General features: G+C 47.2%; 1 protein-coding gene across 1 annotated transcript; it reads left to right on the forward strand.

The window, feature by feature from the left end:
* Window positions 1–6,992: 6,992 nt before the first annotated feature.
* LOC149331080 (uncharacterized) lies at window positions 6,993–9,132 on the forward strand. The gene is made up of 2 exons (XM_089559548.1): window positions 6,993–7,203; window positions 8,537–9,132. The coding sequence occupies exons 1-2, from the start codon at window positions 6,993–6,995 to the stop codon at window positions 9,130–9,132; spliced, it is 807 nt and encodes a 268-aa protein (XP_089415674.1).
* The last annotated feature ends 4,957 nt before the right edge of the window (window positions 9,133–14,089 follow it).

Below are 14,089 nucleotides of genomic sequence, written 5' to 3' on the forward strand. Positions count from 1 at the left end.
AGCCAGGAAGCGTCAAAAACGTCAACAGGCGACCTCTTCTAATCGTTGAGCTGCTGGTCCGGCCGCAAGGCAGTAAGGAAACACTTAAAAAAGCTGCATACATGAAACCGGAAGCACCTCGGCGGGAATGAGTACAAAGCTGCGCAATATCTCAAAGGCAGCGCTACAATGCGCAGTTTCCCGCTGCACATCCATCAGATGAGAGACGCAGAAATGCAACGCGAATGGAACGCGAAACATCTTTCGCTCGCTCCCAAAGTCACAGCGCTCGCCCTCTCCCCACCCCAGCCGCGGCCGGTGCCGAAAGAGGTGGTGCGAAAGCAGTCGTCACGAGATCGTGACGGCTGAAACGTCGCTCCAACAGGCTCAGTGGGCTTGCCAGAAGCAGAGGAGGAGATAGGGGAAGAGCACCAGCCTCCCGCCGCCACAAACAACGGGCATCGGTCCTTTCTCTGCTTCCTTTCAAGCACCAGAGAAGGACGCGAACGGGCGGGCTACGAGGCTTGCGTAGCAGCGTAGGGGGCGCGGTGATCGGTCAGGCTACTCGAGCGCCCTCTATAATCCGCTCAAGGCGCGCGCACACACACAGACACAGGCGCGAGGTGCCACTTCGGTACCGCCATTGTTACTACGCCCCCACGGCCATGCCGGTTGAAAAGGAAAGAGGGCAGCAATAAACAGGACGCCACAGGTTCGTCGACCGTGAGCGAACAGAAGCCCTCCTTGAATCTTTGGAAGCGTCGAGCGAGTGGCTGAGACTGAAAATAAATTAAAAATAAAAACAGAAAAGCGCGTGCCACTAAGGCAAAAACCCACCTGAATGGTGCAACTGCCTTTGGGTCTAGGAATACCTTTCGCTACCGCTGTGCCTGAGAAGTTTCTCATAATATCTAAAGTATCCGAACATCGCCGCTCCTTTGAGAGCGATGTGTCAGCTGTTGCGCCAAGGATTACACCCAGTACGAGTAACGAAGTGCCGTGAGAAACGTGTCAAACCACGCATTAACGGCGTCAAGCCCTGACAACGAATGCAAATTACATGCTGGTGGCCTCTAAACAGCTGGTAGATTTTTTCAGAAAATTAAGCAATACTAATCTTTAAAAACTTGGCCCACTAAATTTACTACAAAAAAATGAAAGTAACTGTACATTTTAAGATGTACAAATTAAGATATTTTTTTTAAAAGCCATAAAACCATGGAATTGCGCGCACATATTCAGGACCGCTCAGTAAATGAAAAACCAACTCCCAGTTCGGTTCATAACCACCCGGCTATGCAGCTACATGACAGGATAAAATTCACGTCACTTTTCAGTAGATGGCGCTCTCTCAACGTTATTACAACAAGAAGTGTAGCTCAAGCTGGAAATAGAAACGTAGGCAAGGACACGAACATGATCGATAGAGTGGAAACTAAAGAACGACACATAGAAATATTTATGTCACTTGCAAAAATAATCGCTAACTACAGGGGCGCTGAAAATATACGCTAAACCCTGACACGAGGCGTTGGCGTCGGAATTCACTTCCGTAGGCGGCGCGCCGACACATACACAAAGACACCATGAAAGAAACGGCCAGTAGCGCAATCGTCGGAAGGGCGCTGTAATTGTAGTCCAAAGAAAAGCAATATGGAGGAGCCGAACAAGGAACAACACGCCCCACATGTGCTACTTGTGGCAGCAATCCATGGCTGACGCAAATCAACGCAAACGCAGCGTATAGCCCCGTGCATACCTCACAAGTGGTCTCTTGCCGGGCACGAAACACCTAAGCACAACAGATGCGTCCAATGCCAAGGACACTGTAGACCAGACCTACGTCTTAACTGACTTGGCCATTCTTCTCGCGAGGGAGACACAAAATTCTAAAAAAAAAATCGTCATGTGCATGCCACATGACGACATGGCTACCCTAGCAGACCACATACGATCAAGCACCGCAGCACAACAAGCCATCGCGATACACGGTGGTGAGACCTGCCCGCTTCGAGTAGTGTAAGAGAGGTCGACTGACTTACGACGCGCAGATCTGAAGGCTAAGAAAGTAGAAATTGCTTCGGCAACTACACTACCAACCCTCCTAATTCCCCAACAGCGGCCGATAGCGATCCCTCCTTGCAATAAAGGCTTCATTCATTCATTCATTCATTCATTCATTCATTCATTCATTCATTCATTCATTCATTCATTCATTCATTCATTCATTCATTCATGGGCTTTCCCTACTACTAGGCCTACTTGCATCACTTGACTTTCAGATGGCATCAGTTTCCCGTTCACACCCACTTATCGGTCCACATCGTCCGTACGGTCAAGACACTGCCAGGCAGCACTCTATTTGCCCACCGTGTTGAAGTATGGGCTCATGGTCATGACATACTACGACGCTACTATGACGTTCACTGGGGAGGAAGTCCTATCTATACACATTGCCGTAAAGACAAAAAAGAGCACCACTTTCTAAGAGGGGAAGAGGAAATAGCCCAGGAAACAGGCGAGCGGCCGGCCTGTCAGTCACAGGCGTACCAGGCATTCGGTCCTACAAGCGCGCCGGCCACGTTCGCGACAAAGTGCGGGCGGCCCCGTTGCATCCAACGCTGCAGAGTTAGTACATTGACAACTAGGGACTGCACAAACAGCAGGCGCAGTCTCAAGCAACGGCACTCCCTCCTCTCTGGGGATAAAGAAGAACAACAAAAGAAACAGATTCAGAACAGCGCTACGGAACGAGGACAGAAGGAAAGACGAAAAACACAGGACGGGCGCTGTGTATTCGTGTTTCCTTTTGTCCTCGTTCCGTAGCGCTGTTGTGAATCTGTTTATTAAGCATGAACCAACTAGCCCACACCAGAATCCTCTTAGAACAAAAGAAAAAGGCAAAAAATGTTGAGCAGCATCAGTTCCAAAGAAATATATTCATATAAGAATCCCGGCCAACTCAAACAGTTCTCGCTTTTCTTCCGCTAGCTGTCTGGAACAAACGAATGCCCTTTTTTATCCTCGAATAAGAGACACATGGCAAGTGGAAAAAAAAAAAGAGAAGCTATCCTCTTTCATAGTCTTCACCAAAAGTTGGATAAGTCTTGAAAACAAGCGCGTTCCGATATGCGAAAACAAAACCGGAGCAAAGCAGCCGAATGCATTGTTTGCTGTCAATGCAATCGTTTCAGAGCGCTCAAATAATAGAAGCAGTAACGTTACTATTCTCCACACTGAAAAGTGGCAAAGCGGTCGAACTGCCAATGGCCAGTGGCTACAAAGCACCAGCATCACTGCTACCACCGTATTCCTAATAGCACAGCGGCTGCGTGAACGAGGTTGCAAAGAGGTGCTAAAAACGCACAGAATGTGTATTTGAATGCAGATGGGGTAGAGTGAATAAAGAAACTGGCTGTGGCTTAGCTTGGTTAAGCCTGGTAATTGCGAAGCAATACGATAGGTTCCGCATTTTTATTGGTTTCCCATGTACTGACACGGCTAATGACGCATAGCCAAGAATGACGACCTTCTCGAGCAGCTGCTGTCGCTGTTCCGGAGTTTCCTGGACACGTCGCTGCCGTTTGGTTGCGTTCCAGCGTTCTGAACTAGTAGTACTGGAAACAGATGCACATTCCTCACTGTCGGCCAAACTCGTAACTTCTCTTGCTTCTGACGTTGTTTCCACCGAAGACGTTGACCGTTTTCGTCGGGCTGCATATTGAGCACGCCGCTTGGAAAGTCGTTCTTCTCGTTCTTCTGCCGTCTCCGTAGTTCGCTGATGCTTCCTCTTTGCATTCTGCCGAAGTGTCTTGCTTGTTTGAGGCGGCATCTGACAGGCTTGACCAGAGGAGCGAACCGGCGTTGGTGCCTACTAGCCTCGCGCTGCGACGGCGCGAGATGGGCCCCGTTTTTTTTACACAGATGGTATGACGTCACTCCGCGCGCGGCGCCCCTGGTGAGAGGAGCGAGAGTTAAGCCGCCGTTGGTGCCTACCAGCCTCGCGCAGCGACGGGGCGAGATGGGGCCCCGTTTTTACACAGATGGTATGACGTCATGCCAAAGGTCATGCCAAAGGTCAAGTGGTGCCTACCACCGCCTCGCGCTGGAACGGGCTGAAGTGATAGCTAAAGTAGTATTGCTTCGCAATAATAAATTTGTTCACTAAACCAACCTGAGAATGATCTTGCGAGTAACCTCGAGATCACGGCTCCCCTTCCAATGGCGTAACTCGGGCCCGTCCCGATAGATAGCTAACCGCATGCACATTTCTAAAACTAAAACCAAAAGGCTATCTCACTCCTGCGCAAGCTCCCCCAAAAAGCGCTTCTTTTCATCGTCCTCTTTTGTGCGACGCCTTTCTTGGCTGCGAAAGGTACAACGACCAGCGCGTGAGCGAAGACACCGACTCCTCCAGGCTACAGCATTTGTATACACGCACAGATGCGAATACCAGCAAGCCCGGATCTTGACGTACCGTTACCCCGGCAGGCGGGATACATCCGTCAGGAGAGGCCGGCTATTGCCTAATATGCCTGCCTGTACAGGCCGGACAACATACGCACAACGCTGCTTCAACACTGTTTTCTCTAGTTCGTATCGCTGACTCTTCGCTTCTTTAAGGCCGAAGAGGGTGACGCCCCCTATACCATGCTTCAGTAATGCAATCACGAAAACATTTTCCGGTGCGAGGCATCGCGAAACATCCGAACCGGTCGAGCAGAAATGTGCTATTTCTGTACAAGGCGGCCAGCCTGGCGAGCGAAGCGATTCCGCGAAACTCCTTTTTCCTTTCCGAAGAAGGCAGCGTATTTCTTATCGCGCTATGCTCCGAGACGCCGGATACAAGATACACAAGGCCAAGGCAAAATATTTATTTATTTATTTATTTATTTATTTATTTATTTATTTATTTATTTACAAACACTGCTGTCTCGGAGGAAAGACATAGCAGGAGTGGGTACATACATTAGTAAAAACAAATAACATGGGTAGCATAGAAATAGATAACATAGAAGTATTAAAAGCAGATCAACAGGTCAAATTGTCAGGCAACTGAACAACGAACTCTTCAATTGGCAATGAGCGAAGTGAGCGTTCCAATCGATTCCAAATTTCAACAGTGAGAGGGAAAAAACAAAATGTAAAGCGGTCTATATTTGGTTTGAAAGGAATAATGTTTAATGGGTGGATCCGTCGGGTTTCACGTGCGCTTGAGGACACAAATGAGAAGGGTGCCTGAATGCCGGACGACGTGTGAATGATCTTGTGCAGCGTAATGATGCTGGATAATGGATTTAAGTGGCAGAAAAACAAAAACTCGTGGCTATCATAGGTTCCCATTCTCAAAGGATAACTGTCGAAATATTCAGACTGTTCAGAAATCTTCGCAAACATTGGGGCGAACATAACACTAAAATAAACATTCCGTATGAGTATCTGAGTAAATAAAAAGGAAAGGCGGTAGGCGCGACTCTTTTCATCAAGTCACGAAATAAAAAATGCGCTCAGAGAGTGGTCGCGCACAATCAGATCCGCTGGTTGGGACCCGAGCAAAATCGTATAGCTTTTGTTTGTCTGTCTTTCTTATAGAAACCTGCATCCCACAAATTCCACCCGTGGCAACACCTGCCATGGCAGGGCAGTGACGCATCGCTTAACATCTGCACCACTGCGCCAGGAGTGGTATGAATACTCCCAGTGCTCTATGAATGTTAAGCAGAGAATGACGAATTATGTATATATGTATACGCCGTGCTTCGCACCGTATACGAATATACACAGTACTAATTCATGCGATGCCCGGCTAGGGTCGCCCACGTCTACAAATGGATTTTTAATTTACGTGTTTATAAAATAACAATACATTGCAGCCAGAAGGAAAAGAAATTGCGACCTAAGCATGTTACCCTGGCACGTGCAGCAAGGAAAATTTACTTGAGCATTTTTAGCACTGCGATGGGCAAAGAACGAAAAATTTCGATTAAAGTTCCGAACTACAAGGATTTCATCACTAGTGTTCTCTTAATTGCACGAAGGTAGAAGTCTGGAATAATAATTTAAAACTGTGATTGCAGCAATGAAGAGCAAAATTCAAAACTGCTCCATCGCCTACCAATATGCAGTATTGCGAACAGTAATTTTAGACCACTGCGCTGTTACGTTTAGCTTTTGCCCCATTCATTCAACGTTATTTCATTCAACATTTCTCCGGTTACTGTATATTGCCTCTCAATTTCATTTTCCTTTGCCTTATTGTTGTCTTTCTGTTTTGATGTGTTTTTGCTCGCTGAAAAAACTTCAGTGTGCTCTCCTTTTTGTAGTAAGCTCGGGCATTTGCGGGAACAACAAACAAAATGAATGCGTCTTTCAGCAGGCCTTCTGTATCTCTGGAAGCTGAAAGATCGACTTCCTTTCGATCAATATGTTGGAAAAAGTTGGTTTTTCAAGCTTGTTTGCAATTCATACAGTTGTGTGCAACCGAAATAACATTTACATTTTTAGATCCAGTATAGCAGGTGATAAGCCCGGCAGTACACGGTTAAAGGACATGCTTTAGCAATAAACGCTCATAAACTTCGGACGTTAACTTGCTAAAGTTAAGCACCATAAAGCCGTCCTCTTTGCTGGACGTCGGACGTTCCAACAAATTCACGAGAGACGTATGGACGTGCATGGCCGTTTGCAACCACTCCTGTGTTACTACGGCGGTGGTGGTGGTGGTGGTGGTGGTGGTGAAAAACCTTTAATGTCAAAGCCCCATTCAAATCGGGGCAGTATTAGTACGGTGCATGCGACCGCAGTTGTGGCAGTTAAATGAGCCAATGAGTGTACGTAAGACCACCTACTTAACACGTACGCTTAAAGGTCTCCCTCCCTCCGCTTTGCCTTCTTTTGTCCCACTATCACAGGTGCGGCGGTTGGGACGATCGGCTGCAGAGATACGTCGCCGCCGAGCCGTACAACAACCAGTCTACATCTCACTGCAAGCAAGTATCCTGGAAGTCTAAAGTATGGATTCCAGGAAAGCACTGAACACGCTGGCGGTCGCGGCGTGCTACCTAACGGCGCTCACTAGTGCAATGGCCATACTCTCGACTGCCCCAACCAGGCCCTCGCCGACTGGCGATTTCACGCATTCCTACACAGGACGAAATCTGTTCATGCATCCCCACTACAAGACGACTCCCCAACCCAGCAGCACCACACGCCAACATTCTCACGGTTCGTTTACTCCAAAGCTCCGCAGCGATTTTTAAATTATGTTGCAAACGTCTCTTCTGTAACAAATAAAGCAACAAAGATTCGATTGGGAGACATTTGGTACTACAGCTGGTACAAGAAAAATATTTATTGCTCTGCTGGTGTAAAACGTCTAACTCTCATCGCACCTCTGGCTGCTGCAAGACTCAGGAATTTCTAAATTTCTCGCTGAAGCGAGCGTTCCCCCCTGTCTCTCTCCACACTCTGGCCCTTTCCCACACCCTACGCTCCTCTAACCTTAAAGAGAGATTTACCGTCTCTCCACTTTGCGACGGTTGCCAATTGTGCTATTATACATTTAGTTAAATTGAATGCTATTATTTCAGATAAATTAATGCAATAATAAAGGCCTCATGACTGACGCCGTAGACTCCACACTAGTATGCAGTGTGATTATATGGCTAAACCAAAGCTATAACAGCTTTCACTAAAAAAAAAATCGAGTTTACAGTTTGGTAGCCGAACTGCACGAACAAGTTGCAAGCTTAGCAGCATCGGCCGAGTTGCCAATCTCGACCAGCCCCATTTTCTCTCGGCGCTTATAGCAAGCCTTTAAATTAATCGTATATATGCCAGAACTCCAGGAAATTAAAAAATGTAAATATTTTTCGCCGTTATCGCTTACTTGGCTTAGGAATTGAAAAACTCACTTCGTGAGGATTTTTTTTTTTTCACGTGTTTTAGCCGCCTTTTACGCAGGATACTGGAAACATGCGTTCTCTACATTGCTTATCGTAAAATATAAAACAGTTCACATTAACTCAAACGCTGAATTTCTCACCAGGCTTGGTGGTTCTCTCATGACAATATGCATTACCTGTTTTTCTTGCTGGATCACAATGTGGTCGATGCAGTGGTATGTGGTTCCTGAGTCACAGCTTAGATGTCGCAGCAATCGCCACGTGGCGAAAACACAACGCACAAAACGCATTCTTGGAGAGGAAAAGCGTGGAGCCTATAGAACCTACTGTAGGGGGCGCTGACTTTTATTCAATAAACTTTCATTGTTGCAGAAAAAGAAATCTGTTTTACATGTAGGGCGCTAGACATATATGAGTTGGAGGGACTTCGCTTGGTCACCTCTTTTTTTAAAATTGGCTTTAGCTTTTTTTTTCGCCCTTGTCTCTTCTTGATTCTATAGTTCTAAATAATTAGCGCCGATGCAGTTATTCATATCAAATATTCCGAAGAATTCTGGCCTCGCTCAAGTTATTCAGTTTGAATAACCGACCTGAACAAGGACATTTGTTCGGTGTTTTACGTTCCAGAATCTTAGTGAAGCCGTTTTATGCAGGACGTGATTCCGGTACTTCGGAGCATCGCCCGTTTCCACCTCCTCCATCACTGCCGCGCCGGTTCCGACCAGGACCTCGACTACGTCGTCCCTCCCTCGTCAAAGCGCTGCTCCCATCTTTACACGTCCACTCCGCGGACGCCGGGGGCCCCGCTTCGCATCAGCAAGACAAGCCCTCGGTACCGGACACAAAGACCAGTCAGAACACGGACCACAGCAGGACCTGGATAAACACCAGCGGCTCGGATAGTCATCAAAATGCCTCAACACTCCTGCCTGCAGCGGCAAGCGCGAACAGAACGTTGGCGGCCAACGGCACCGCCACTGGTGACCAGGAGACCAGCCCTGCAGCCACAGTCCTGTCCACATCTACCATTTGGACTCTGGCCCTGTGCGCCGCTATGATCGTCGCTGCCGTCGCCTTCTTCGCGGTGGTCCTCGCTGTGTGCCGCTGCCGACAACGTCGCGAACGCCGCAAGAAATACCTGACCACGCAGAAGAACATCCGGGTGATGCAGAACATGGTCAAGATGGCGGCTCGCAAGAAGAAGGAAACCCTGAGGCAGGGACCATTCGGCAGAAGTTCAATCGCATGAACACTGCTGGCGCCCGAACCGAACGGCATTAGACAGTCACGACACAAAACAAGAAATGCGCCGCAGAAGCCGCTGAGTGTTAGTGCGCGTCTCGGACGGTGGTGACTGCAGAGTGTGGTGGCATTAATTCGTGCTCCTAGCCTACCGCCTTCCACTGTATGGCAAGTTGTAGTCGATGCGGCGGCGCTGGGGGCACAAGCGATCTCATGGTACAGTCTTTGTCAAAAGTAACCAGGCTGCATGGTTTTGCTTCTCAGTCGTTTATTTAAACTATTATGCCAGCCCTCAAGCTCTAAATCTCTGTATGGTAGGGAGAAACCCTGTGCTCACCTTCAAAGAACTTCTCGACCTTAGGGAAAGTTGTAAAGGCTCTACTATACAAATGAGAAGCAAACCATGCAGCCTGGTTACTTTTGACAAAAACTGTACCTCTGCAATGACAGTCACTTTATACACGCTGGTGCCATAAACGCTGTTTTTAGCCAACGCTATTATAGTGAGGGCTTTCATACTCAGAAGCAAGAATGGACCACTTAGTATGCAGCATGACCCAGGACCGAGATTCATGTGTTTGAAGTGAGAAAGAGAGGGCATTTTTGGTTCCCGTTTTGCTCATTATTCTGACAGAAGAGAAGAGATTCGAATGGGTGCTGCCAATGCTTATGCGTGGATAGCGACAGCTATAATAGTGCCCGCGAGTAACAACAACTGTTTTTATGCAACTGTTTTTACTTTCGACACGCCATACAGCACAGCAAGCATCCCAGCCCGTGAAGGTACCAAGAACCAGAGAGAAACGTTTCGCCACCGAAAAGAAGTTATTTATTGCCCCCGAATGGTGATGATTTTGCATCACCATTGTTACTATTTCTATCCCTTGCTACAAATACAGACAACCTTGCAGCTTGAAAGCACAGTCAGTACTTAACATGCAGTGTAGGAACAAGTTCTGTGCCTGCTTTCTGCAAACGCAAATAGAACAAGCAGGCTGCTTTGCAGGAATTGTGGCAGTTTTCATACCGATATTTTCCTTCATTCAGCAATTTGCCAGCTCACAGGGGATTTTTACTGGCACTATATATACTTTGCTCATATCATCCGGTGCTGATTTCACAGCGTATATGTGTGTCACTGTAAAACAGCACGCAGCCATTAGGAACTGTGGAAATTGTGGGTTAGCTGTGTCGGTCAAATGTGAAGCAGTCCCTGAATGGAAGGCTGTTGGCGAGTGGGTGCGTCTGAGAATAAAAATGTGTGCGAAATAGACCACCAACCATCTTTTAATACACGCGCCATTGAAAAGTCTGTCGGACCTGTACTGCATTTTTACTTCACCAGAGGAGAACAAATATACAGAGGAAATGCAGTTATACCCACAAACATATTTCCTCTCAAGATTTCATATTACACAAATGAAATGCTGTCGCCACACAAATACCTTTCCCTGTTTTGAAGTTCTGCAATAGCTACTTGTTGTACCGAGTCAGAAATAGCAAAAAAGTGGAATGACGTACTCGTCTGTGGATGAAGTAACGAAAGCCTTTAAAAGGCGTGGCATATAAAAAGCGAGACAGGCAAACAACTCACCTTGGAAATGTTATGAAAGTATTTATACTGCTTGACAGTTCCTCTGTTGGGACTTCAAGGCTACATCTGTAATCAAAAAATAGATGTGAGTGAAGTACGTGGTAAAAATTGTTGCAGAAAACATAAATGCAGCGACACAAATAAACGGTTCAATTCTTGTATCTCAATGGGTAAGTATAATATGCGCTGTATATAAAGCGCATTTCCATAAACATCAACATTGAGAGCTAATTTACTTGTTTCAAATGTCTGTTTTCATAAAACGTAATGTCTGGCTCGTTGGTTGTTCTTGCCCGGAACTACAGTGCAATTTTAGAGCGATCTGACTGACAACGGTGTTTATTGTCTCATGCTCACCTATATATGCAGGCTGATGACAACACGAAGAAAACAATCCCTTGAGTCTAGCTTGAGACAATAAGCGCAGTTTGTAGTCTGTGCCGGTGTTGTGTCACTTCCTTGTTTCTTGTCTCGTCCGTGTACGACTGCACTGTTTGGAAAGTGAGCCCATTTTTACTCACTTGAGGAAATTCTTGATTTTACATGCAAGTGAAAAAAAAAATTCAGGGGGCACTTTGGCTCTCTAAAGTGCTGCAAGGCGAAAGCGCTTCCTGGCGCACTGTGCGTTTTTTTATTTTTCATATTTTATTTTTTATTTTATTTTTACTGTTGTTTTCTTTTTATTTTTTATTCCTTTTATTTATGAAACCCATGCATTCACTAGATGCGCCTTTATTCATGCCCAAACCCTGAGCCTTCGTGGCGTAGTGGTAGCGTCTCCACTTCAAATGCCAAAGGCCCTGGTTCAATTCCCAGCCTCGACAGAGTTAAGTAGTGACGCCGAAACGCGGACACATTTGCTAACATTCCTTGGTCACGACAGTACGAGGCATTAAAGGCTTTCGCCTTAAAATTCAGGTATCCATGTTTTGATAGCTGATTATAAACGAAATCAATATTGTTACGTGCTTAGCACGCACGGGGGTTTATTCACAGAGGGAGTCGGTCGGAGCAGGATGGAAGCAGGAAGCCTACCAGCGTTCCTCAGCTCTTTCTCTTCCTTTCTTTCTGCTGGTCCGTCCATCTTCTGCTTCTTCCGTCGAGGTTCTGTGGAAGCACGTGACATTTCCCTCCTCGCAGACGAAGCCCGTCGGGCGAGTTAAATAGACCGTCTGGGATGGAATCGCTTGAGGCGGGCTACATGCACCACTTGAGACTGGCGTGACCGTCGACCACTAGCAGTTAGTCGTGATATAACGTAATTAACGTCACTTATGCACTCCAACACCACAAACGGTCCAGTGTAGTGGGATAGCAGTTTCTGACACAGACCACGCTTGCGTAGAGGGGTCCACAACCACACAATGTCACCAGGAACATAAGAAACTTCTTGGTGTTGGACGTCGTAGCGGTTCTTGGAACGCTCTTGCGAAGATAAAATTCGAACGCGGGCAAGCTGGCGAGCTTCTTCAGCTCTGCAGAGTGTGGTCGCAAGAGAAGGTTCGTCGTGGACGAAAAATGGTAGAATGGTGTCAAGGCCGCAGCGAGGCGAGCGAGCATAGAGCAGGTAAAAGGGGCTGTAGCCAGTTGTCTCATGTTGCGCTGTGTTGTATGCATGAGTAATGAACGGGAGGACGCCATCCCAGTCCTTATGATCTGCAGCGACGTACATAGCAAGCATGGTGGTGAGCGTCCGATTAGTGCGTTCGACCACACCGTTCGTTTGGGGATGATATGGCGTGGAGTGGCGAAAACTGCAGCTGCTGAGGCGGAGAAGTTCTTCAACAACGTCCGCTGTAAATTGGCGTCCACGGTCGCTAATGAGAACTGCAGGAGGGCCGTGCCGAAGAATGACGAATCGAAGTAAGAAGTTAGATACTTCAGACGCAGTAGCAGCTGGTATCGCGGCTGTCTCACAATAACGGGTTAAGTGGTCTACGCACACAAGAATCCATCGATTTCCTTTCGAGGACCGTGGGAAAGGTCCAAGGAGGTCAATGCCAACTTGCTCAAACGGGGCTGTTGGAGGTGTGATTGGCCGCAGTTTACCCGGTGGACTTGAAGTCGGCAGCTTAAAGCGCTGGCATTGCACACAGCTGGCTACATAGTGCTGGATGGTTGAACGCATGTTAGGCCAGTAAAATCGTTGTTGTGTGCGGTGGAGTGTGCGTGTCACTCCCAAGTGCCCAGACGTGGCGTCGTCGTGCATCATTTCAAGAACTGTGATGCGTAGGTTTTCGGGTACGACAAGAAGCATGCGTGCTCCTCCAGAAGCGAAATTCTTCTTATAAAGCAAACCGTCGCGAATGCAAAAAGTATTCTTTGCAGAATCTTGAGCGGCATCAAACAAAGAGGTTAATGTTTGGTCTTTGCGTTGCTCAGTTCGGAAAACTTGAAGATCGGGGAAGGCTTGTGAAAGTGACGCCAAGTATTCATCAAAGTTGTCTGCGTCGTCATCAGTCGTTTGAAGCGGCAAACGGGAAAGACAATCGGCATCTGAGTGTTTACGGCCGCTTTTATGCACCACAGTGAAATTAAATTCTTGTAGGCGCAAAGCCCATCGAGCAAGCCGGCCACAGGGGTCACGAAGACTCACTAGCCAGCAAAGTGAGTGGTGGTCAGTCACGACGGTGAAAGCATTCCCGTACAGATAGGAGCGGAAGCGCTGTACAGCGAAAACAACGGCGAGACATTCTTGCTCAGTAACCGTGTAATTTCTTTCGCTCTTACTCAATGAACGGCTGGCATATGCTACCACGTGCTGATCGTGACCATGGCGTTGTATAAGTACAGCGCCGATACCGATACCACTTGCATCAGTGTGCACTTCAATTGGTGCAGATGGACAGAAGTGGCGTAGGATGGGGCCCGAGGTCAAAAGAAATTTCAGATGTCGGAAAGCTGCGTCACATTCGCTGGTCCAATTTAACGGTGCATCTTTATGCAGCAAACACGTGAGTGGGTAAGCGATGTCCGCAAACCTAGCTATAAAGCGTCGAAAGTACGAGCAGAGCCCTAAAAAACTCTGCAGCTCTTTCACTGATTGAGGCACCGTAAAACTTTTGACAGCTTCAATTTTCTTTGGATCTGGTCGAACACCTTCTTTATCAACTAAATGACCAAGAACAATTGTTTCACGGTTCCCAAAATGACATTTCTTGGAATTGAGGATAAGACCAGCTCGTTCCATGCAATCAAGCACAATATCCAGGCGGCTGTTGTGCTCACTAAACGTTTTGCCAAAAATTACAACGTCGTCCAAATAACAGAAACAAATTTGCCACTTAAGGCCTCGCAGGATTGTATCCATGAACCGCTCGAATGTTGCAGGTGCATTACATAATCCGAAAGGCATAACGTTAAACTCGTA

This window comes from Amblyomma mixtum, chromosome 9 (assembly GCF_055824585.1).
Source record: "Amblyomma mixtum isolate Tamu chromosome 9, ASM5582458v1, whole genome shotgun sequence".
Lineage (NCBI taxonomy): Eukaryota > Metazoa > Arthropoda > Arachnida > Ixodida > Ixodidae > Amblyomma > Amblyomma mixtum.